Source organism: Pleurodeles waltl, chromosome 11 (assembly GCF_031143425.1).
Source record: "Pleurodeles waltl isolate 20211129_DDA chromosome 11, aPleWal1.hap1.20221129, whole genome shotgun sequence".
Lineage (NCBI taxonomy): Eukaryota > Metazoa > Chordata > Amphibia > Caudata > Salamandridae > Pleurodeles > Pleurodeles waltl.
This window is the reverse complement of record NC_090450.1, coordinates 169,119,637-169,143,035: the sequence shown is the minus strand read 5'-3', so window position 1 is coordinate 169,143,035 and position 23,399 is coordinate 169,119,637. Positions and strand designations below refer to the sequence as shown.

Sequence of the window (23,399 nt, the reverse complement as noted above, 5' to 3'; positions counted from 1 at the left end):
AGTGAACTTCAGTGGCTGCTGCTTGCCAGACCCAATTTAAGACCATGTTTTACACCTATAGGGTACTTTCTAACTGTGGTCCATGTTATCTGAAAACTTTAATAAAACCTTACACCCCCTCATGACCACACAGATCCTGTGTTGCTCGGCTGGAAGTAATACCTACGATCCATAAAGCATTATAAGGGGGTGGTTCTTTTGGATATCTTGCCCAGAAATGGAACACCATGCCACTACGTTTGTGGAATATCCTTTTGAAAGCAACATTTAGAAGGCAGCAACAAACTTGGCTTTTCTTGGATAATTCCAACATTTTCATCCTTCTTACTGAATTACGACAGCCCTCTGATAATCAGAATCCCAGGGATGGGACGTTTCATTAGAAGTGCTACAGATTAGCATCATCGTCATCATTTGTAGACATTGAATTTGAGCCAAACAGCCTTATTTCACAGAACATACTTTATTACTAAATAGGAGTCTCCTCAGAGTAATCTGCATTCAACATATCTTTCTTTCTTATTGTGCATTCGTTTGTTTGTACAATATCTTTCTTTTTTGAGAACATGTTCATAAGAGAATCCTTAAAAGATTTGCAGAGAAAGAAGTATATGAAAGGGTCAAGACATGCATTCAGAGATGATAACAACAGGGTGCTCTCCTTTAGATAAAACAATACCCTTTTGGAGGAACATGCAAAATATAAGTCTCTAGTTTGACTTATGGTGTATGGAATTCGAGCAAAATGGAAGGGGGCAAAGCACGTAAAAAATACAGCAATCACAATAAATACTTTCATATTTACATTTTTTCTAGGTCCCTTCCTAACACCTTTTGTCCTTTTGTATGATTTATATAATTCCCTTGTGATAAGCATATAACATACAACTATTATAGCTAAATTAATCCAGAATATAAATTGACAGATGAAATTGACAATTTCGTGCCACACCAAACCAAAATCGGACTTCAGAAATGCACATTTCTTTACATTTGAAACTGTAGTCTTTTTATTTGTCAGAATCATGTTTGGGATGGAAAGAGCGAACATTATTACCCATATTGTGGCTGACAAAATCTTGGCATACCGGAGACTGCCAGGACCAGCTGTTTTGAAGGGGTTGACGGTTTTCTGATAGCGGTCAATGGTTATTAGTCCAAGGAATGAAATGCTGATGTACATAGTTGTATAAAAGATCACTGAAGTAACCCTGCATACAAAAGCCCGGAGGGACCAGTGGGCCAGTTCAGAATCACTCAGAATCTTGAAGGGGAACGTCATGATCATGAGCAAATCAGAAATTACTGAATTCTTGAGAAATATGATAAAGTTTGATTTGCTGGGGATTTGAAAGAAAATCCGCATTGCCAAGCCGTTCATGATGATTCCTACAAAAAACAAAACCGTGTAGAGAATTGGAAAGACAACTTGACTGACGTAATTGTCTCTGGAGCAAACACTTTCATTTTTGGTGTGGTTGGTAGAGTTGTAAAATGATTGTAGTCCTGGAAAACAAAAAAGATTGTTAACTTTCTGCATATTGTTTTGTAGGTACAGAATCCACTGCTATAATACACAAGACATCATGGAAAGTAATAGCTATATTTTGTAAACTGGCAGGTGATTAGAAGAAATGTATGGTAGTGATAAAGGGTGATCCTATATTTTGATAATGACGTGCTAATGTTAGTAGTATCAAAGATGCGTAAGCTTTTCCAACTCAAAAATGGTAAAGATGTTTTAACCCCTCGTAGGCTTCCTAAGGAGAGTGGTATTTTTATTTTTTTTGACGTGCAGAAAAAAAATCACAAAAGAAAATTATACCATTAACAACTTCCACAGAAACCTCCTTTCCGAAGAATACTGATTCCAAAAAGTACTTTTAGGGGAATATTTTCAACTAAAACGTGCTTTGCATGAATTTCTACTTGCAGGTGAGGCTTTATGAAGTTCAAAATATAATACACTAACCAGTGATTATTACGAGTCATGCAGTGTATATGTATTCAGCGTTATTCTCTTCTCAAGGCATGTAATACACTCAAATGATATAATTTGTTTATGGATGCCTGGGAGATAACAGTAATTGGAAATAATTGATTTATTTAAGTAGACCCCAACAAAAGGCTGGGAATTATACGAACTGCAATATTCAATATATTGTTATGACTCCGCAATAGATGCGATGGGGTTGTACAGTTGTACCACTGTACATGTTTACAATGCAACACAATTGAACCCTGATGTACATAAGACTTTTCATTCTCAAACTCACTATAAATGAATTGGCGAATGCAAAGTTGATAATGAATAAAGAGTTTCACAGTGTACGAAGTGCGAGGTTGGAAAATTAGCTAAGTTACCAAATGTTTGCATTGCAACACCTTGTGCAAAAAGTGCAAAGGCAATAGTGATCACAAAATCACTTTGCAAATCACTATAGAAATGCACAAAAAATGGAAAGTTAACGAAAAGTGCTAGCATTAGCAAACTTAGGAAAAATACAAACTAGGCACAAAAATGGCAAACTATAAGTGGAGGCTTTTTTTAGTTTGCATATGTACAACGGGGCTGGTCAAAGCAAACTGTTTTGCCTTTCAATGCAACTAACTTATCCCTTTTGCTCTGCAAAGGATTCTCAAATCTCTTTCAATGCAAAACCATTATACACAAGATTTTGAAATCCGCTTACCTCATTAATACTAGTGGAGAGGGAATCTGTTATTTAGTCATTGTGAAAAGTTGCAATTTTTGGAATTGAGGTTTGCATTCGCCAGCAGACCTCTAATCCAAATTTACCAACGAAATTTAGGCAACTAGAGAAAGAGAGATGTGAGGGGAACAGGTAATAAAGACAGAGGGAAAGGTATGCAAAGACAAGGCATGACAAAACGAGGAGACAGGAGAATGAGAAAGAAATGGAGAGAAAGATGATTCAGTGTGCAGAAATGAGATGAACTGAAAAGGAGAAAATATCAAATAAATCTACAGGAAATTATGGTGCAGAAGGAAAAATCTTTGAGTAGAAGAAAGTGAGAGACAAGAAAATGAAATGAAAGGATAAAGGGCAGAAGCTAGAATTTAAGGATATGAGAAAGAGTGAAAATTAAGACTGCGATAAAGAAAGAATGACAAACTCATGCTAGTCAGCAAATAGCAAAAAAGGTAATTTGCGGATATGGTGTTTATATCTAAGCCCATAGATTGAATGAGATGGGTTTGCAGTTCACAAAGTTTGCAAGGTTCTTCATAAAACAGGTCAGTGGTTGCATGTGCATTGAATTTGATTTGCCATCTGAGTTGGATGGGATGATACTTGTTTTCAAACGGTTTTTTCTTGTCCTGCGTAATTGATGGATTGCTACAGTGGAAATAATAGATTTTGACTCAACTGTGTTATGGGTCTGTTTGTATTTGCTATTGCTATCTGCTATTTGATTTTAATTTTCATTTATATTATTGTAATTGCCACTGAGAGCTACTGTCTTATAGGCTGCGTTTGTCAGAGTATACCCTTCCCTGGGCAAAACATTACATACACAGTATTGTCATAATAAACATCTCACTTGTAAAATATATAGTGCCATCAGTGGATCTGCCATATGCTGCTGGAATATGTATTATGATCCATGATTATTACAACGTATTATACTTCTCATAGCAGCGGATGAAAAACTCAAACCTGATTCACAAAGGTAACATATTTTTGAGTACCTTTACACTGGTAAGTTTACAATTTTCAGTATCCACAAACTGTACTTTGGTAGTACTTTGCACTTTTATAGTAACTTACAGTTTGTCAGACGTCTAGCACTGCACCTGGCCAACTACTGATACTGCAGCACCATCCCACAAAAATAATGGAGGTAGGGACTTAAAATAAAATCCCATAGGAAATAATGTTAAATAAATTAAAGTGATTCTATATATTTAAAAATATAAATAAATATAAATTAATTCTCAAATTATATATAACAACATCATACAATTTCTATATATTTTAACAGTACATTTATTTGAACTCTTAGCTGTTTAAAATAATTGTATTTAATTTAACTTAATTTCATATGTGGTTTTATTTAACATAGTTGAAAATATATATAAGCGTAAAAAGTTAAAAATATATAAAAAAATAAGGTGCTACTTTTATATATTGTTAACATTTTTTAACACTTATAATTAATTATAATGTCAGCAAGAAATATAAAAATTGTAGTAGTTTAAATATGTATTTGACTAAAATATAACCTTAACAGATACATATAATACATAAAAGCATAAATACATATTATAAAAATGGATATCCAGTAAACCTTCTGTAAGCAGATAATACACCGTTAAAACATTCATTATGATACTAATGACAACATAGCAAGAAGGCTCAAGCATTTCAAATGATACAAAAGGCCTCTACAGAGTTTACCAGGCTCAAACCAAAAAGCAATATAACAGCACTTCTATTTCCCACCCGTCAGTACAATCCCATAACGATATTAAGTCCACGCCTCCTGAAGCTTAATTACACAGTTCAGAAAATTGTCCTAGCACAGACATGTGTGAACATCCCTAATTATCAGGAGGTATAACATGGCTAGCTTCCTTTGTTTGAATTTCACATTTTTAAGAAGAGGTATTACAAATTGTTTCCTGGTCCTATTAAAATAAGCACAAAACAATACAAAGTGAGCAATGGTTTGGGCCGATGAGCTATCGCAGTGACAGGGACCCAAAGTTCTGTGAATAGACCAGCCTTTGGGATAATGATCAGGTGTACAAAGAGATTAGACCTAAACTTGTTAACAACTGCTGATGACAAACATTGGTCACCCATGTCAAATAAGATTCTGTTAATGGTACTGTTTTTATTAAACTAAATGCACGGGCAGCAGATTTCTGTAGTTCATTACTTTCCATTAGAGCAGTAACACGAGGGGTAAAATTATATTTAACCCACTAGTAATCTGCTTTGGTGACCATTTTAGGGGTAAAATATAAATCCGGGCGACTCAGGCAAACACATTCAGATTTTTCTGTAACCAAGCCAGTGAATCACTTTTACATTGTCAAAATAAAAAACAATCCTTAATGATCACTCTGTTTAGGGTTGGCTCACTCTTATACCACATCCACTGTAACAAAGATCTTATTGCAATGGTATCTGAGATGTTATTAGTACCCAGTTCTTCATGGACATCAAAAGTTAAAGTGCTTTGCGGGACCACCAGTAAATATCTGGCAAATCTATTCTCCTCAACCTGAATAATTTTTTTACCTTGTACCCCCAAATATCACTGCCATACATTATAGCGGACACATATTTAGCTCTATAAACTTGAAGGCATGCTTAATTGGTTTCCTGCTCAACCTTGCACCAAAATCCAGAACAGCTCCCCATAATCATGCAAGAATTAATCTTTAATATGTTAAATATGTGACCCCAGGCAAAACAAAATACCCAAATATTTAAAGATATGTACTTACGCAATATTAAGTTTATTACAACAAAGGACTTTGTGTTTATTGGGCTCAGCACCAGCAACTATTACCTAACTCTTTGTATGGTTTATGGAAAGATCTTGATGTTCCATTAAGTCTGAAAAGGTATCTAGTAATAGTTGTATCCCCTTGGTTGTCCTCATCATGAAGACAGCATCGTCAGCATAAAGCAGATTTGAAATCGCATGGTGGCCTACATGGGGATCATCATATTTTTTTATCCACCAACACTGCCTCTAGGCGGTTAGTATAGATGGTAAAGAAAAGAGGGGCAATAATACATCCCTGCCTGACCCTGACTTCCTGGAAAAGATAGTACAATATTTTTAGAATTGAGGTAGAGATTTAAAATAAATGCCCATAGGTAATAATGTTAAGTTAATTTAAATTATGTAAAATAATTAAAAATATAAATAAATATGACTTAATAAACTTCATGCAGTAGTTTATTTGAAAATAGAATGAAGCCAACTACAGCAAGGGAGTGCAGGCAAGATTTACTGACTCTGAAATAATAACATAACAATAATGTTCTACAAAAGAACACAAACATCCAATAGGAATAAATTGAAATGCCATTACATCACAAACCACGCAAGTTTAGTGTACGAATATAGTTAAAAGTTTGTTACGGTTGAACACAGATGTTCGTAGGTTACATATAAAATGGCTTGAAGGCATGGAACTGTAGAGCAAAGGATTTCCTTGCAAAAATGAATGCTTTTTGTATTTGTTAATTATTCATTCTGTAATTAATTGTATAGTCTCTATCCTGCTCCACATGTATATGTTGATGCCAATAAAAAATATATTCCACACACTTCCTCTTTATAAAACAAGAGTAATGCCAAAATGATGAGATCATATCAATCGCATAATGTTTGATTCTCAGAATATAAAAAACATTTAAATACAATAGCATGCAAGGCACCCTCTTGGCTCAAGAACTTCTATGAAGAGAAGAATCACAGTGACCCACTGACGAAACATCCTGAATTTTGTCATAAAGAGATACCCAATGATTTTCAGCCTTAAGCATAGACCTATGTTGAACCGTGCTTTGCAGTGTCCTAGACATCCCATTATCATTTTCAATCAGACTTTTCCTACACTCGGCTAAATGAGATATATTCCATAACTAGCCATCAGAAACACACAAAGCATTACCCTTAACATATACCACTTGTACCAGATGCCCGAACTTAAATGACCTTTTTCATAACAACAAAGACTCTTTAATATGAACCCAATCGCCCACGCAAATCCTGGGAACACTCCTTTTCTTCCACACCACCATTTGTCACGTGTGACATTAAGGTCCATGTATATACTTTTTTTAGCACCGCATTTGCGTCATTTTTTGACGCAAAAACGGCGCAAGCTTACAAAATACAATTGTATTTTGTACGTTTGTGCCGCTTTTGCATCAAAAAGCGGCGCAAATGCGATGCTAAAAAAGTATAAATATGGGCCCAAGTTTGTCACTACAGTTCTTTGCTTTGTAACTTAACCATGTCACCACACACTTGAGTTTATGTACCTTAACCATCTAAAACGGCAAAAATCTGAGATGATTTTCCTTCCCCTCATTAACTCAAATTGAATTTCACCGGTCACAGAATGTGGTGCTGTCCTATTAGCCCAGAGCAACTCTCTTACCTCAGACATACAATCCACTTTGGACTTAATAACACTCTATGCACATTTTACCAACACTTTGTTAAATCTCTCAACTTTACCAATGGATTTAGGGTAAACTGAAAGTGTATGCAATTATTTGATCCCATGCAGATTAAATTACTCTTTCATAGAAGCCAAAGTAAATTGTAAACCATTGTCATTTAAAATCTTCCTTGGAACACCTTCTTTGGCAAACCTTTCTTGAAAGAAAACAATCACACTAGACATAGCTGGTGCTGCCACACATATGTCGTCCACCCATTTAGATACCTGAGCAACAAGAACAATAAAATATCTCATATGGCTTGGAAGCACATGGAAAGGACCAAGTAAATCAACACCAACTCTTGTTGTGGGTCCATTTCAGCTTCCTGTCTATATTGGCTTAGCTTCGGCTTGTGGCTTGGCCCTTTCACCCAGTTAATATACTCAGCTTTCATTTATTTGATTTTATTCATTTTATCATAGTTTCCTTTAGCGGTAATATTTGTATTTTCATAATCAGTTGCTATTCTGTGAAAGCATCACAATCAGTGTTATTTATGGATGACATATTTTTCATCATGTTCTTTTCCCCTTGGTTAACAAGAACAGAATGCAAGGCACACAGAATAATATTTTGTATTGCTGCCACAAGACTGCGTAAACAGTCCAGCACTTAGGTACATACCCACGTCAGGCTTTTGTGCAAGAACAAAACATGTCCCTTATATAAACATCTTATGGGACAATGGGGGTTCCACCCAGTATTTTCCATCCATACTTCATGCCGGTTTGCGGCCGCCCTCAGAATTTACGTGTCTATGAAGCCTGATCGTTCCAGACTCTGTCAAGATAAATGACCATAGAAACAACGAGAACCTCAGTGACAGGATGTTTATCACTATAATTGTAATTGAAAACAATTGCTAATGAATCTTTGAAAAATGACCAGGAAGTGCAGGTCTAGTATTCGCAGTCTTAAACACATAGGTAACATAACTCTATATCTTCTCTCTAACAAGTCTCTCTAGAGACAGCTCATCAACCACTTTGAAAAATGACTGCAACAATGTATCAAATAACTTTTCCTCATGCCAAACTTTGTTAACTACACACGTCAGGATCTTCCTTCAGTTTATTTCTCTAGTTACTCACGTCAGGGAAGACCACGATAACCTCCACCTTGGCAATTAAACACTTCTATAGTTCATCACCCACCATCACTTCTACATCATTGCTCGCAGGTAACCTAGGTAAAAAAAGATCTGCTTTGACATTCTTTACATCTACAAGATACTCTACTTTGAAACTGAAATTGAGTAGCTCTGTTGCAAGTCTTGCCAACCTCGCTATGGTTTTCTTTATTTTCTCCCCTGATAAACTTTCTAACAATGGATGATGATCAGTACATACACTTCTTGATACCCCAGACACGTGAAAACATCTCCTTCTCAATTATGAAATAACTAGTTCCCACCTCTTTCATTCTTCCTGAGGTAAATCCAATAGTTACCTTTTTGATGCCGTTCGTTTGTGTTAACAGAGGCACTACTGTCTATAGGTACATGTATACTATGGCAATCGATATATGGTTGAAGAGCTAGAGCGATACTTAATTTGTTCAAACTTTTGTTGACATTCCATTGATCACACTAACTCAGTGTTCCCTTTTCAACAAAAGCCTGTAACAGTCTGTCAAACCTGCAACATTTCTGATAAATTTGGAAAACAAATTGCACAATCTCAAGAATGACTGTAGTTGATCCATGCCACGTATATACAGGAAATTAGCTATGCCTTCCACTTACTCAGGTTTGGGCTTTAAACCTACACTGGAAAATACATGAGCTAAATACTCTATTTCAGTGACACCAAAAATTAATTTACCTCTTCTTGAAGTTATCTTATATTCTTGTGGAGTTTTCAAAACCTTTTCAAGTGTAAAACAATGTTATTGTTCTCTTTTAGTAAACACCAGTATAGCTATCTTGAACACTGCTATGGTAGATGTGTGTTTACGCATTGTAATCATCACTTTGTATAAAACAGGTGCTGCAGAGGCCAGTACAAATGGCATCTGGAAATATTGAAAAGTACCATCAGGAGTCATAACTTCTATTAAATTTTGAGGAACAATGTCTGGTTCCTGCTGAGAGGTGCCCAGTTCAAAGATCAGGTTTGAAGAACAATTTGGACCAATTCACAGCAGTGATGAGGTAATTTATACGAAGAAGAAAATCCCTTACACAAATTGCATTGTTAGACAATGCAAGTCGATGCACAGTCATAACTTACCTGCCTTTTCTTTAGCCACAACGACAAGCAACACCCATAGAGTAGCATCAACAACTGCAAGAACACCATATTCCTGCATTTTCTAAATAGGTTTATTTAAACCCCTCACACGCATGCACACTGTACCGCACATTATGAAGATGGTGTTTAACCAGAACACTCTCCTCTTTAAGTTTAAAATGATGCACAAATATTTGGTCTTACCAATCCTTTCCACATAACTGGTTCAAACTCCTGTACCCGATTACAAGGATATTTGGCATCTACTAAAGATACATGATATTTCTCACAAGGTCGTTTCACAATGCTAAAATCAGCTTGGGGCCACCACATTTATACATTTTTGAGATTCTTACACTTTGCCTTGTATTGTCTTGTTTTTAAGTCCAATTTCTGCCCAAAAGTACCCTACATACACACCCAGAGGTCCAAATGTATTTTTTTTCTCAGAATGTCTTGTACTTGTGATATAATAGTTATTGAGTAATAAATGGATACTAATGTTATCAATAGTGATAGATATGCATTGGGGACTAAAGGTTGCATCTCCTTGCACATTGCCTATAGCTAATTCTTCAACAGAAAGAGCTATTCTTGCAACCATTTCCCAAAGATTCAGTCTCAACTGTCTCTTCCTGATCAACTATTCTACTGATATTCAATCACTTAACACCTCTACACACCTTGCCAAAATGTCCTATTTTGTTACATTATTAACACTTCAGCCCAGAGGCAGGACACTTCTTAAAGTCAGAATTGTGCATAAATAAACCACAACAAAAACACTGCGGGCCTCATAACAAGTTTGATGGTCTCATGACCGCCACATTGGCCGCCACAGGCTGGTAGAGAAGACCTCCAAATCCTGATATGGCAGTATTCCCCAAAGCGGTCTGGCCACCACGCATGATGGTAGCCACCTGCAAGCCGGTGGAGACCATGATTCTACTGGACAGATTACAAGGATGCACACCGCCAAAGTTTCCTCAGCAGTCACACCACCACGGAAATCCAGGCAGAGACCAACTGCAAAAAAAGAGGCACTCACCTTCAGGAAGCCATACTCGTCTGGAGCAGCTATGGAACCTGAACAAGATGTCTTCCCACAGCTCCTGCTCGCCCAAAGACTTCGGAATCTGCAACAATGATGATAGCAACTGTAAGTAAACACTCTTACCTGTAACTGTTGTATATTGTCAATTTTTGAACACTCACACAACATACATTCGGGAAGGGTGTGCAAGGGAAACACTCACACGTAAAAGCACACAAACATGCACACTCACATACAGCCAGACACACACTTGCATATACATCACAAACATGCCATGCCCACCACACACCCACCCATACATACACCCTTCACAAACACACACAAGTAGGCACAGAAACACTGCACAGGCCTACACTCACACAGCACCACACAACACAGCACATCATAAACACAACACATCCGCACCATCTCCAATCTCTTTGCAGGGACACACAGGGGACACCACCCAGGTACACATCACAAATACATCACAACATAACACCAACAGGCAAAAAATACCTACAAATACACAAGCATACTACTTACTGATCGACATACAAAGAGCACCGTATCTAACATTTCATGCACATACCACACACACAGTCAAAGCACACAAAGCCACACAACACACCAACAAACACATCTCAAAACAAACAGCACACAATACCAACAAAACAAAATCTCTTGAACACACAAATGTCCATTACACAACACACACTCTACCATTTTCAGACAAAGGCACTGCACACAACCTCACATACTGCCTGAAAAACACATGGAGCCCAAGCAGAACATACACATACAGACACACAACTAATGTCAGCCAGGAACAACTCCATACTAGGGAAAGGAATGCATGACTAAAATGTAACCAGAAAACCAAATACAAGTTGGTTGAAATATTAATAATTTTAAAATCATTGTCAACAACAAAGGCCATAGGCCAGTCCATAAATGGGGCAGGCAGGCAACTCAAGGGTTATCTGGTGGGGGGGGAGCAGAGGGGAGGTTGGGGTTTAGATCTTGGTGGGTGGCCTTGTGATTTGGCTTAGGAGGGAGTTGGGCTTTGTCTTAAGTTTAGGAAATGGTTGGCTTTTTGGTGGAGGGGTTGACTTCTTGGCAGTGGGTGGGGCATGGATACTTGCAGGAGAGGAAGGGGAGGTCTTGGAGGTGGAAGGGTCAGACTTGGGGAGAGACACAGACCATTTAGGGGTATCACCTGGCGGGAGAGGAGTAGGGAAAAAGGCAAACTCTGAAAGGAAAGCTTTTTTAGACACATGGGGATGGTCATAGCAAAAGGATTTGGGTGTGGAGGGAGAGGGAGTGGTTGTCTTAGGTATTGATGTGGATGTCTTGGGTGCATGTTTGAGTGAGGTATATTTGTGGATGGTGGGTGTCTATTGGGTGGGTGAATGAGGGCATTTATGTGTCTTGGGAGGAGGGGGTGGAAGAACTGGGGATGCCGTGGTGAGTGGGTGACTCTCTGTTGGGATGCTGACTGCAGGTATTACGGATGTGCTGTTTGTAGACGTGTCTGTGGTTGTGGTGTCTGCAGTTGTGCTGACTGGGGAGAACGTCTGAGGGCCTGCTATGGTGCTGTCTGTGGGTAGGATAGGTGTAGTGGTTGAATGTGTGAATGTTGCTGTGGTGTCTGCAGATGTGTCAGATGTGCTGTCAGTGATGCTGGGGATGTCAGGGCATGTTGTCGTTGTTGCTGTGTGTGCAGGTGTATGTTGCCTGTGTGCATGCCGGTGGTGTGTTTTGTGGTGCTTATGTTTGTCTGAGCTAGGCTTGGATATTGATGTGGATGCATGCTTGTCTGTCTGTGTGCTTTCGCTGGGTCAGGGAATTGGGGTTTGGGATTGGGAAGAGGAAGATCGAGGAGGGACGGGAGACAAAGGATGACTGGCTGCCGTCAGTGTGGAGGCCAGTGCCTCAAAGGATCTCTGTAGGCCAACAAGTACACTGTGAATGCCCTCCAGGAAATCATTAGTCTGTTGCATCTGAGTTACAAGTCCCTGGATGACATTCATGATGGTCGACTGGCCCATAGAGATGGATCTCAGGAGGTCAATAGCCTCCTCACTGAGGGCAGCAGGGATGACAGGGGCTGGGTAACAGATGCCTGCAGCAAAGGAGATGCTCACCCTCTTGAGTGAGCAGGCATGGCCAACTGGATGGGGAGCTACAGGTAGGGTGGTGATAGAAAGGGGGATGGTGCTGGAGTGGTCCCAGATAAGTCCGCCACCGCCAGGGAGTGTCCACTGAACGAGGATTCCAAAGATGATGAAATGGATCCTGTCTCCCCACAGCACTCCCCTTGCCCTCCAGGTCACTGGGTCCATAGGTGTCGGTGGTATCAGCACTCTGGATCCCGTGGCCAGCAGATTCCCCACTCGGCTATACCATGTCTCCTTCGCCTTCCAATACAATGTCCACATCTGTATATCAATGTTGGCAACTGTAGCACTATGTCTTCCTAGGAGAACCTTTATCTGTAGCACTTTCCACATTGTCACAGCTGTGATACTTAGACATCATACACTTAACTGGCAGAGGCATGTACATGTGTGTAGTCAGTACTTATCCCTTTGTGGCTGCTGTGCTGCCCTCAAATGCCCATCCACCTAATGGTAGGCCACCTCCAAAATGTGAGCCATTAGAGGGGTCAAGGTCCGATGGGCACTTCTCCTTCATTGGGACATCAACCACAGCTGGGCCTCTGCGGTCTTCTGGGCCCAGCGTCTCAGGCCCTCCTACTGCTTCCTACAGTGGGTGCTCAGCAGGCTGTGGACTCCCAGGATCTGCACTTGGTTGATGATGGCATGCCAAATTTCCTTTTTAGAGGCGAGCGCAAGGTGCCCTGTCCCCTGTAGTAATCTCTCTTTGGGCTTCCAACAACACCTATGTCACTTCAGGGACTTTTATTGGTTTGTGGGCTTGCCTTTTAAAATGCGCCTGCTTTCATTTATGAAAGGCATACATACGTTATGCCTTTTCTGGTGTTTAGCCCACCTACACAGCACCGGTAAAATACTAAAAACATAAGAGGCTCGATGTTTTCAGCATTGTTTCCAGGCTACTTTATCTGTTTATTTTCCATGCAGTGCGATCGTTTCAATTTCAGCACGATTACACTGAATTTTACAAGGTGGAATCATGCTGCACTTTTTTTCTTTTAATTTGTGTGGCAAGAAAAGTCCGGTTAGGAGTTTACAACGCTAATAGCTCTGACTCGAGCAAATGCGAGACCCGTTGCATTGAAAATGCTTGTTTTTATTGGTGTTAACCTGCATATATGACAGAGACCACAGGAAAATGTCAAGTCCACATGCTCCATTACAACACAAGAGGACAGAACACTTCAGTTACAGCAAGCAGGCCAGCATTCCTATCTTCTCAGTTCACATTCATGAACAATTTAGCACCTGCAGGCAGAAAAACCATCACTACTCAACATTTCATGTATACCATCAGACAACCGCATCTACCACACATTGCTATACCATTGGACTCATCTGCTCCTCTGGTGCACCATATAGTTGTTCCTCGAGGGGTAGGACCTCCTCCACGAGCTTGTACAGCTCTTCTGGGATGAAAGTTGGGGCCCTATCACCTGCAGGATGTGCCACAGTAGATCCCAGAGGCAGTACACAGCAGCTGAGGCAGTGGAGGTCTTGCTGGCAATAGTTTCAGGAGTCAAGTAAGCAATACTGCAGAATATGGCGGTCATGTCCGCCACGTACAGGACCGTCACCACCGGGGGACAACGCCATTGGCCCAAGTCCACCAAAGGCAGCAGTGTGTACCGATGGCAATTTCCACCACAGTTGTGACTGCCTACGGCCATGACAACATCCACCAGCAGAGTTAGGTCACTTCCACATGTCCAAAACAATAGGGGCGATATGTACAAACACATTTTCCCATAGACACAGAATGGGTAAAACCATTTGCTACATCTGGCCTTAGGTGAGGAGGCTGTTATTTTCTGCGTCATATATGATTGCCTATAGGATGCTAAAAATCAGTAGGTACTGCCTTCAGGTTTAGTAGTTTATGTGTGCATTAGGGTATTCGAAGCTGTGTAACAGAGTGATTTGTGGTGAAAGAAATTTACACATATTCTCAACATCGTGCGTCGTTAATGTAGTATGTGTGCTACAAAATGTGTTTCACATGTAAACTCGGTTGGACTATCAAACACTGTCAGTCACAGTTAAATATGCATATATATTACATTAGATAATTCAGGGAATGTGCATAGGATGCATAGCAGTATGCTGTACTGTAGATGTTAGATGTTATCACTGATCTCGACTGCAGATATGTGTGACTTGTACATGGGCATATTCATTATGTGTGCATTGTTCATGTCACATACAATATTTTCATGTTTCTGTATAGTTACCCTGGCATGAGGAGAGGACGACGACCTCCAATGTACCGCACACTAGTAGATCTGCACATCATGGATGAGAGACATACCATACAGACATATCGCCTGAAAAGGCATACAATCAGTGATCTTTGTGATCAGTTGGGCCCAGATCTGATGCCTGCCATTCGCTATCCCTATAGCATACCTCGCATTGTTCAAGTCGGGTCAGTGCTACACTTCCTGGCCACTGGATCCTTCCAGAATACAGTGGCCCTAACTGCAGGGCTGTCTCAGCCCAGGTAAAGTCTGGTTTTGAAGAATCTAGTGTGTGCATTGTTGAAACACTTGGACAGCTACATCAGGTTTCCTCAATGTGCAGGTTTGGCTTATGTAAAGGCAGAGTTTTATGCTATGGGACACATTCCACATATGGTTGGAGCCATAGATAGCACCCATGTAGCCTTGAACAGATATATAGGAACAGGAAAAACTACCACTCCATCAATGTTCAGGTGGTGTGTTTTCAGACCAGTACATTTCACAAGTCAGTGCGAAGTATCAAGGATCAGTCCATGATTCCTTGCGGAACAGCAATATCCCACTGCTGATGACACAACTCTGCACAGAGAGGGCCTGGCTGGTTGGCAAGTCAGATTTGACATGTGTGTTTGCAAAGTTAATCTCCTGCTATCACAATTGTGCATGTCCTCGATATATGTATGTGTTGTTCTACGTTTGTCCTTAAAGGGGACTCTGTCTTTCCAAACCATCCTTGGTTGTTGACACCAATGAGATATCCAACCATGCCAAAGAAAGTCCTCTATAATGAGGCCAACAGGAGGACAAGGCGTGTCGTGGAGCAGACTTCTGAAGGCAAGATTTTGCTGCCTGGACATAGCAGGAGGAGCCCTCCTCTACTAACCCAATAAGGTTTGTCTAATAATTGTTGCCTGTTGCATGCTCCACAACATTGCCCAGAGACGTCAGATACCATTCATATCAGATGAGTGGGAGGCAGCAGAACCTGTGGGAGAAAATGCAGATTTGCTAAGTGATGATTAGCCAGATGAAGATGCAGCTGGAGACTTCAGGGCAGATCTCATCAATCAGTACTTCAACTGACTCACTGTGAGTGATGTCTTCCTAAAGCTGAGATTTCAGTTTGTAACCCGGAGTTGATGGGTAGCATGTCACCTCCTCTTTTACCATATTTTATGAGGTTTTAGGTACCTCCAATACCAATGAGTGAGTTGTGCCTGCAGATTGTAAATTGGCATTGTGTACAGAACAGAGTGGTCTGCAGTGTCATGATCTGTTAATGCACATGCAAAGTCACACTTGTGAACATGACTTGCCAGAATTGGGAATGTTTTCTGTTATGTCCTATTGTTTATCTATATCAATCACAGATTTGCTGAGTTTCAGTTTGGCTCTTCATCCTTGGCAAGTGACAGACAGTGTCAGAAGCAGATGGGAATTGCAGGCAGACATGAGAAGTGGACATGGCTGAAACCAGGTACTAATTGCCATGAGTCTGTGGAGTATAACTAACATGGCCAGATTGTCAAGACACTGGGGTGGAAATGTGTTTTGTCATCAAGATGACCTGTAGGTTTCTGAAGGTGGTCAAATGGTGTCATTTGTGTGTCCATTTGTGTCTGACACGTGAAAATATAGAACCATACCCTCTACCATCACAATGGTTTCTGTTGGATATAATCTACCTTGAACATAGCTGTCAGTATGTTCCTACTTTCCAGACCAATGTACATGTCTCAGTGAACTGACAGGTGAGTCGCAAGCCTACAGGTATGTTGTCAATGTGCGTGAATGATCCCTGGACTGGGAACATCAGTACTGATCTCTGTCTGTACCATGGGGTATGATTATTAGGAAGCTAAGTTATGGGTATGTGATAAGGCTTTACCAGGTGATACCAAGGACCACTCTGTGTGCCTCCTGGCTTGTGGGAAGGCTGACATCCCTAACTTCTGTATCCTGTGGTTTAGTAGTATTTGAGACCTTAGCAAACATCCTGATGTTACTATCAGTTATACTCTATGTGCTTTTTGCATATCTAGCAATAAATGTGTGTAGGTGTAGTATACACTTGTTTTTTAATCTGTTCATGTTACAATCCCAATGTAATGAGTCTCCTGCTGATAGAGTCCATGTGTGATGTCCATAACAAAAGTTGTATAATACAGAGGGATATATTGATACTAGAGTTGGCATGCATATCAGTTGTAAATGGTTGATAAATGACACTTACACAGGACCTGTGTTTAAGTGGGATTTATTGTGGACAGTAATACAATATGTGTGATTAGTAACTTAAAAACCACAGAGCAAACAGTCAAGGGCTCAGTCATGGTGGCTGAAATCATGAGGGTAGCTGCTACACCATTAAGAAACATAAGTCCAGTGTCCTTGCACCATAGGAAAATGGAGATAGGTTTCAGGACAGTCAACAGGGTGTATCTGTGGCACACAAAAGAGAACCAGTCAGGAGAGGTTTACTTCCTGGCAGTGGGTTTGGTCTTAGCATCTGCTCCTCCTGGATGTCTGGGTGGACATCCATGCTTGCAGTGGGGTGCCTCTGCTACAGAGGGCAGGGTGTCTGAGGCATTTCCTTCCCCTGGCATGGCTTCAATTCCACTAGCAGCCACAGATATTGAACGGCCTGATGACTAATTACTCATGGAAGCTTCATGTTGTGTGGCAGACCTACTCAGGGTATTGTTGATGCCCCTCAGCACCCCAGCAATGGAAGCCAGAATGGCATTTTGTGGCTGCCACTGCTGCATGACTTCCTGGTGGTTGTCCCTCTGCAGCTTTTGGGTTTCCATTATGGTGATTACCTGGCCCATCATGCCTTGGGAATTTTGGTAGGCTCCCAAGATTTAGAAGATGGTTTCCTGGTCAGTATTGTCCCTTTGAGCCCCCATCCTATGGTCCAAACTATCCCTCCCATGCACCCTCTCCCCATGTGCATGTGTCCCTGGCACAGTGTGCCCACTCCAAGTGGTGGCAGGACCATCATTGTCAGGTGTGACAAGAGGAGACACAGGTACCTGTTCTGTGGGGCACACAATGGATTAGCAGTCTTTGGGACACAGGCTTGGGGGTGAATGGTTGTCTGTGATGTTGATAGAACAGGGCTGGGAGGAGTCGATGTGAGCAGGGTGAGGCTGTCAGTTGTTGACTGACCAGGTGTCCCTAATGGGCCATCTTCGTCTTCAGTGTCTACACATCCAGGGGTGTTGTCCTCACTGGGGCCTTCATCTAGAGAGTTAGTGACAGTCTCTGCTATCCTGTCCATGGTGACATTGGCAAGATTACCTGTGGGAGAAGTGGAACACAGCTGCAGACAGTGCCTTAACATGATCCCCAGAAATTACAATGACGGCGGCTGCTGCATAATCTTACTTTGTACAACATGAGATTCTGTCATTTCAGTACCATACACCATGCTTGAAGCTGTTTAACAATGTTGGTAGTGACTGGGCTGCTGATACCATCTTATGTTGTCTGATTATTGACATGGGTGTACATTATTATGCCTAGCGAAGTGTCTGACATGATACATGGCACAAAAAAGAGCTGTACAATGCACAATAGTGTCAGAGTAGGGACACAGTGTGGGAGTAAGCAAGGAACATTGACCTGTAACTGGATGTACTGCATGTGCATCCATTTTGGCATCTAGATTTCCACCCCAGGTGAGTAGATTTCAAACTTAGGTTTTTTTATTCTAAGGGCATTAGGATTGGGAACTCAGCTATAGCTGTCTTTTGTTTGTAATGATAGTGGGAATGGGCCATTGCATTGCTGTCATTGGCATTAACTGTTTCACACTTGCACATACAAGATGGGTTAGATTGGTAGTTAGTTTCACATGCATGACATCTCACATTTTGGTGCACTGTTCAGGTATTCTCAATGGTGGGATATTGCATTCTGGAAGTATTAGTGCTATCATGTGTATGTACTTCATGTGCCATATCCAAGGGCTGTGGAGCCAGGTGAGTTTAGTGGACTTGTTTCTTGCCAGAGAGGGGTACTGGAACTTTTGGGCAGAGTTATAGTGGGTGGTATGTTAATTGGGGTGGGTTAAGGTGGTGAGGGAGCATGGAGGACATGACAATTGGGTGACATGGATTTTGTGTGGGCTTACCTGACTCCACTTCCCCAGGTATTCCCATCAGGCCCTCAGGGTGCAGTATGTCCAAGACCTTCTCCTCCCAAGATATGAAAGGAGGGGAAGAGGTAGGGCCCACCGCCAGTCTTCATTACCACAAGTTGGTGCCTAGATGCCATGGAACGTACCTCCCCTTGGGGTCATTCGACCTCTTCCTGTTGTCCTCCTTTGTGTGTGGAAAGCTGCCTGCAGAATTGACCCTGTCAACTATTCTTTTCCACAGCTCCATTTTCCTGGCAATTGATGTGTGCTGGACCTGTCCTCTGAACAGGTGTGGCTCTGCCCTGACAATTTCATCCACCATGACCCTCGACTCATCATCTGTGAAACATGAGTGGTTTTGGGGGACATGGTAGTGGTGGTGAAGATGGTGTGGTAGTGTTCAAAGAAAAAGATTAATGGTGAGGTGTAGGTGCTGTGATGTGAGTGGGTGATAGTTGTGGATTGCGTGTGGTAGTAAAATATGTGTTGTGTATGTTGTGGAGGCGTGTGATGTGTGCGTAGTGAAATGTAACTGGGTACCTATTCTTGATTTTTGTATCTCTCTAAAATGTTGGTTGTCTGTGGATGTGTGTGGTGTTCTCTTTGCAAAGGATTGTGCGTTGTGTAGGGACGTGTTTTATAGTGCAGTGTGTAGGTGTGTCGGGTGTGGGAATCTGTGTCAGGTGTCTGGTCTTCAAACTATCCAATGTAGAGTTGTGTTCAGTGTGATGTGAGTTGAGACCTCCGCAGTTCGCACCACCAATGGTTTTCTGCCATGGGAGAACCATTGTTGTAATTTGTGGATTGTAATATGATGGGAGGATTTTTGTCAGCCTGGTGGTGCTGGTGGTGGGACCGCCTCTTTTCCATCATCCAGTGTCCTGGCGGTTTCAGAAGTGTGATTCTTAATATGGCGGTCGGATAACCGCCAACATAGTGGTCTTTTGGCAGCCGCCACTGTGGCGGTCTTGGCAAAAGACCGCCAAACTTGTTATGACTGCTATCTATGGATAAGTATAACACTATACTCTGATATTATTGTTACTCTTGTTGAATGTGTGTGATTTATTTGCAAAAGCAGCATGCTATACAATAAGGAGTGTCACTGTTGTCTTGCATCTCTTTCAATGCTCTTCAAAATCACAATATTAGTCTATAACTTTCAATGTTGTTATATGTAAATCAATAAATTCAGTAGGTCCCTGCACTCTGATAAAGAATTTCTGGCACTAAATCACAATGTTGACTTTACCTTCAAAATATGTTTAAAGCTGCTTCACAGCTACTTAATATTAATTTATTGTATCATTCTGTGCCTGTGTGTACGCGTGTAAGTAATATTTGAAATGATAATATAATCAATGTATTTTGTTATCTGCTCCAAACCTATGTCTATCAATCCCATGTAGATATGTGTTGAATGAACAGAACCAAAATCTCCCCTTTAGAACAGAGTTTTCAGGTTCTTGACAGTGTGCACAACACTCAAGCCACTGCAAACAATATAAATGTGCTCAGTTGGTTTTAGAGCCATTTCACATGCCTAAATGATCCACTGCAGAAGCATGGTGCATCGCTAGCAAACAGAAGTAAGGTCATATTTATATTTTCGTTGCTCTGAATTAGTGCCTTTTTTTACGCTAGTTCACTGCAAACTTAACTCCATATTTATATTTTGACGCTAGACCCATCTAGCGTCAAAATATTGGAGTTAAAGTCATTTTTGGGATCTGTGAAACCACCTTGCATCAATGAAATGACTCACAGCCCGTAGTGCCTTATTTATCCTCCCGTTCAAAAAAGGGCCTGAAAAATGGCACTAAACCTACTTGGTGCCATTATTTAATGCCTGGTTCAGAGTAGGCATTAGGGGACCTGTGGACCCACCCCACCCTGTCCTAAAAATGACCCGGACCCCCCTAAAATCTACCTCGTTCTAAAAACTACTCCCCTGCCCTAAACCCTAAATGGTACCCTGTACTGTCCTGAAACCTACAAGCCCTGTCCTAAATATCCCACCCCCACTAATCCGTAAAACCTTACCTGTCCTAAAAACTACCTCACCCTGTCCTAAAAACTACCCCTGCCCCCGACACCCACCTTAAACCCTAAAACATACCCTGCCCTGTCCTAAAAACTACCCTGACCCATGCCCCACCCTAAACCCTAAAAGCTACCCTGCCCTGTCCTAAACTCTACCCCACCCTGTCCTAAAAACTACCCTGAACCCCACACTAAAACCTACCCTGTCCTAAAACTACCCCACCCTGTCCTAAAAACTACCCTGAACCCCACACTAAAACCTACCCTGTCCTAAAACTACCCCAACCTGTCCTAAAAACTACCCGACCCCATCCCCACCCTGAACACTAAAACCTATGCACCCAGTCCTAAAAACTACCCCAAACCCCTCTGCCTTCGCCCTAAACCCTTAAAACTGCCCTGTCCTTAAAACTACCCCGACCCTCCACCCCTGCCCTAAACCAAACAACCTACCCTGTCCTAAACCTACCCTATCCTGTCCTAAAAACTACCCTGGTCCCCCCCGCAGTAAACCCTAAAACATACCCTTCCCTGTCCTACAAACTACCCCAGCCTCACCCTAAGCCCAAAAAGCTTCCCTGCCCTGTCTTAAAACCTACCCCTGCCCCCCATACTACTCCGACCCTCTGACCTAAACCCTAAAACCTACTCTGTCCTAAAAAGGAACCCACCCTGTCTTGAAAACTACCCCGACCCCCGCCCACCCTGTAAACTAAAACTTACCCTGCCCTATCCAAAAAACTACCCCGCCCCACTAAAAGCTACCCTGCCTTGTCCTAAAGCATACCCTGCCCTGTCCTAAAAACTAACCTGACCCCCTGCCCTAAACCCTAAAACCTACCCAACCCTAAAAACTAAAGCACCTTGTCCTAAAAACTACCCCAACCCCCACCCCCACGCTGAACACTAAAACTTACCCGACCCTGTCCTAAAAACTATCCCGCCTCCCTAAAGCCCTAAAAGCTACCCTGCCCTGTCCTAAAACCTACCCAGCCCTGTCCTAAAAACTACCCCAACCCCTGTTCTAAAACTTACCCTGTCCTGTCCTAAAAACTACCCAACCCCCCACCTTTGTCCTAAACCCTAAAAGCTGTCCTGTCTTAAAACCTGCCCTGTCCTAAAAACTACCCCGACCCTCAGCCCTACACCCTAAAACCTATCCTGCCCCATCCTAAAAACTACCATGCCCTAAATCCTTAAAGCTACCCTGCCCTGTCCTAAAACCTACCCCACCCTGTCCTAAAAACTACAGCGACTCCCCGTCCTAAACCCTAACACCTACCCTGTCCTAAAACTAACTGGATCCCCCCACCCTGAACCCTAAAATCCACCCCACCCTGTCCTAAAAACGACCACGAACCCTCTGCCCTGTCCTAAGAACTACTCCCTTTCTCCCCCCCAACTCGGCCCCACTTACCTTTCTCTCCTCTGGTCACTATTTATTCCTGTTTTGCCCAGACTGCTCTCTCTGCTGTTAGCAAGCATATGCGTTCTAAACGCATGCGTAGTAAACAGATATGTATGGTAATAGCAGCTTGGTCACTGCATAGCGTTGCATTGTTAGTGATGTTTCCCTACTTGATAGGGTGACCCACAGAAGTCACTAAATTCATCTATGCTTCACCCTCTTGTAGCTTGCAACAAACGTAATCAGGTGCAACTTTGAGGAACTGCCTGAACTATTTATGCAGCACACCCATAGTAATAAAGTGAAAACGCAAGAAAAATCCCACACCAATTCAGAAAAATAGTGAAACATTTACTTTGAATTTTTAAAGTTTTTAATGACATCTAGTGCCTAGATCAAAGTGCCAACTGTGGGGTCTGGTCTCACAAGATAGGAGTAAAGGTAAATGTTAAGGCAGGCATTGGTGAAGTGCTGGTCAGTTACATGGAGTGGATTGTGCCCAGCCTTGGATGAGGTCGCAGTGAAAACATCTACCCTCAGACAACTTTTTGAAAGTCAAATATCTCCAGTAAGATGAGGCTGCAGGCTGTAACTGACGGGGCCCGATGAGGCTGTATACCTTTTCTGAGAGGTGCCAGTGAACAGGATTTGCTGTGGCAGAGAAGAAAGTTGCGGGAGCTACCGTGAAGTCATGCTAACCGGCCAATGCACCTCAGGGCGATTGGCTGGCAGATATGTCTGAGTCTTCTCTCTGTTTTCTAAGGACTTTTTGTTGAAATGTCTTCTCAGTGCTAAGTGTTAGGGTTAGGCAGGAGCAGTACCAAAACACCACTACCAAAGATCAATTATCTGGGTGGGCACCACTTGGGGGTTAGGACTCATGTCAGCATGAGCCAG

At 41.7% G+C, this 23,399-nt stretch overlaps 1 protein-coding gene across 5 annotated transcripts in view; it reads right to left on the bottom strand.

Annotated features, from left to right (window-relative positions):
- Nucleotides 1–454: 454 nt before the first annotated feature.
- The window catches only part of LOC138265539 (P2Y purinoceptor 12-like), a 393,379-nt gene continuing 370,434 nt past the window's right edge, over nt 455–23,399 (bottom strand). For 4 of the 5 annotated variants that reach the window (XM_069213349.1, XM_069213350.1, XM_069213351.1 and 1 more), the window contains one exon: nt 455–1,506. In XM_069213349.1, coding sequence (XP_069069450.1) covers nt 470–1,506 — 1,037 coding nt within the window. In that variant the 3' untranslated portion in view covers nt 455–469. Of the gene's footprint in view, nt 1,507–8,314; nt 8,411–23,399 lie in introns of those variants that run through there. The other variant, XM_069213352.1, reaches the window with a different exon arrangement.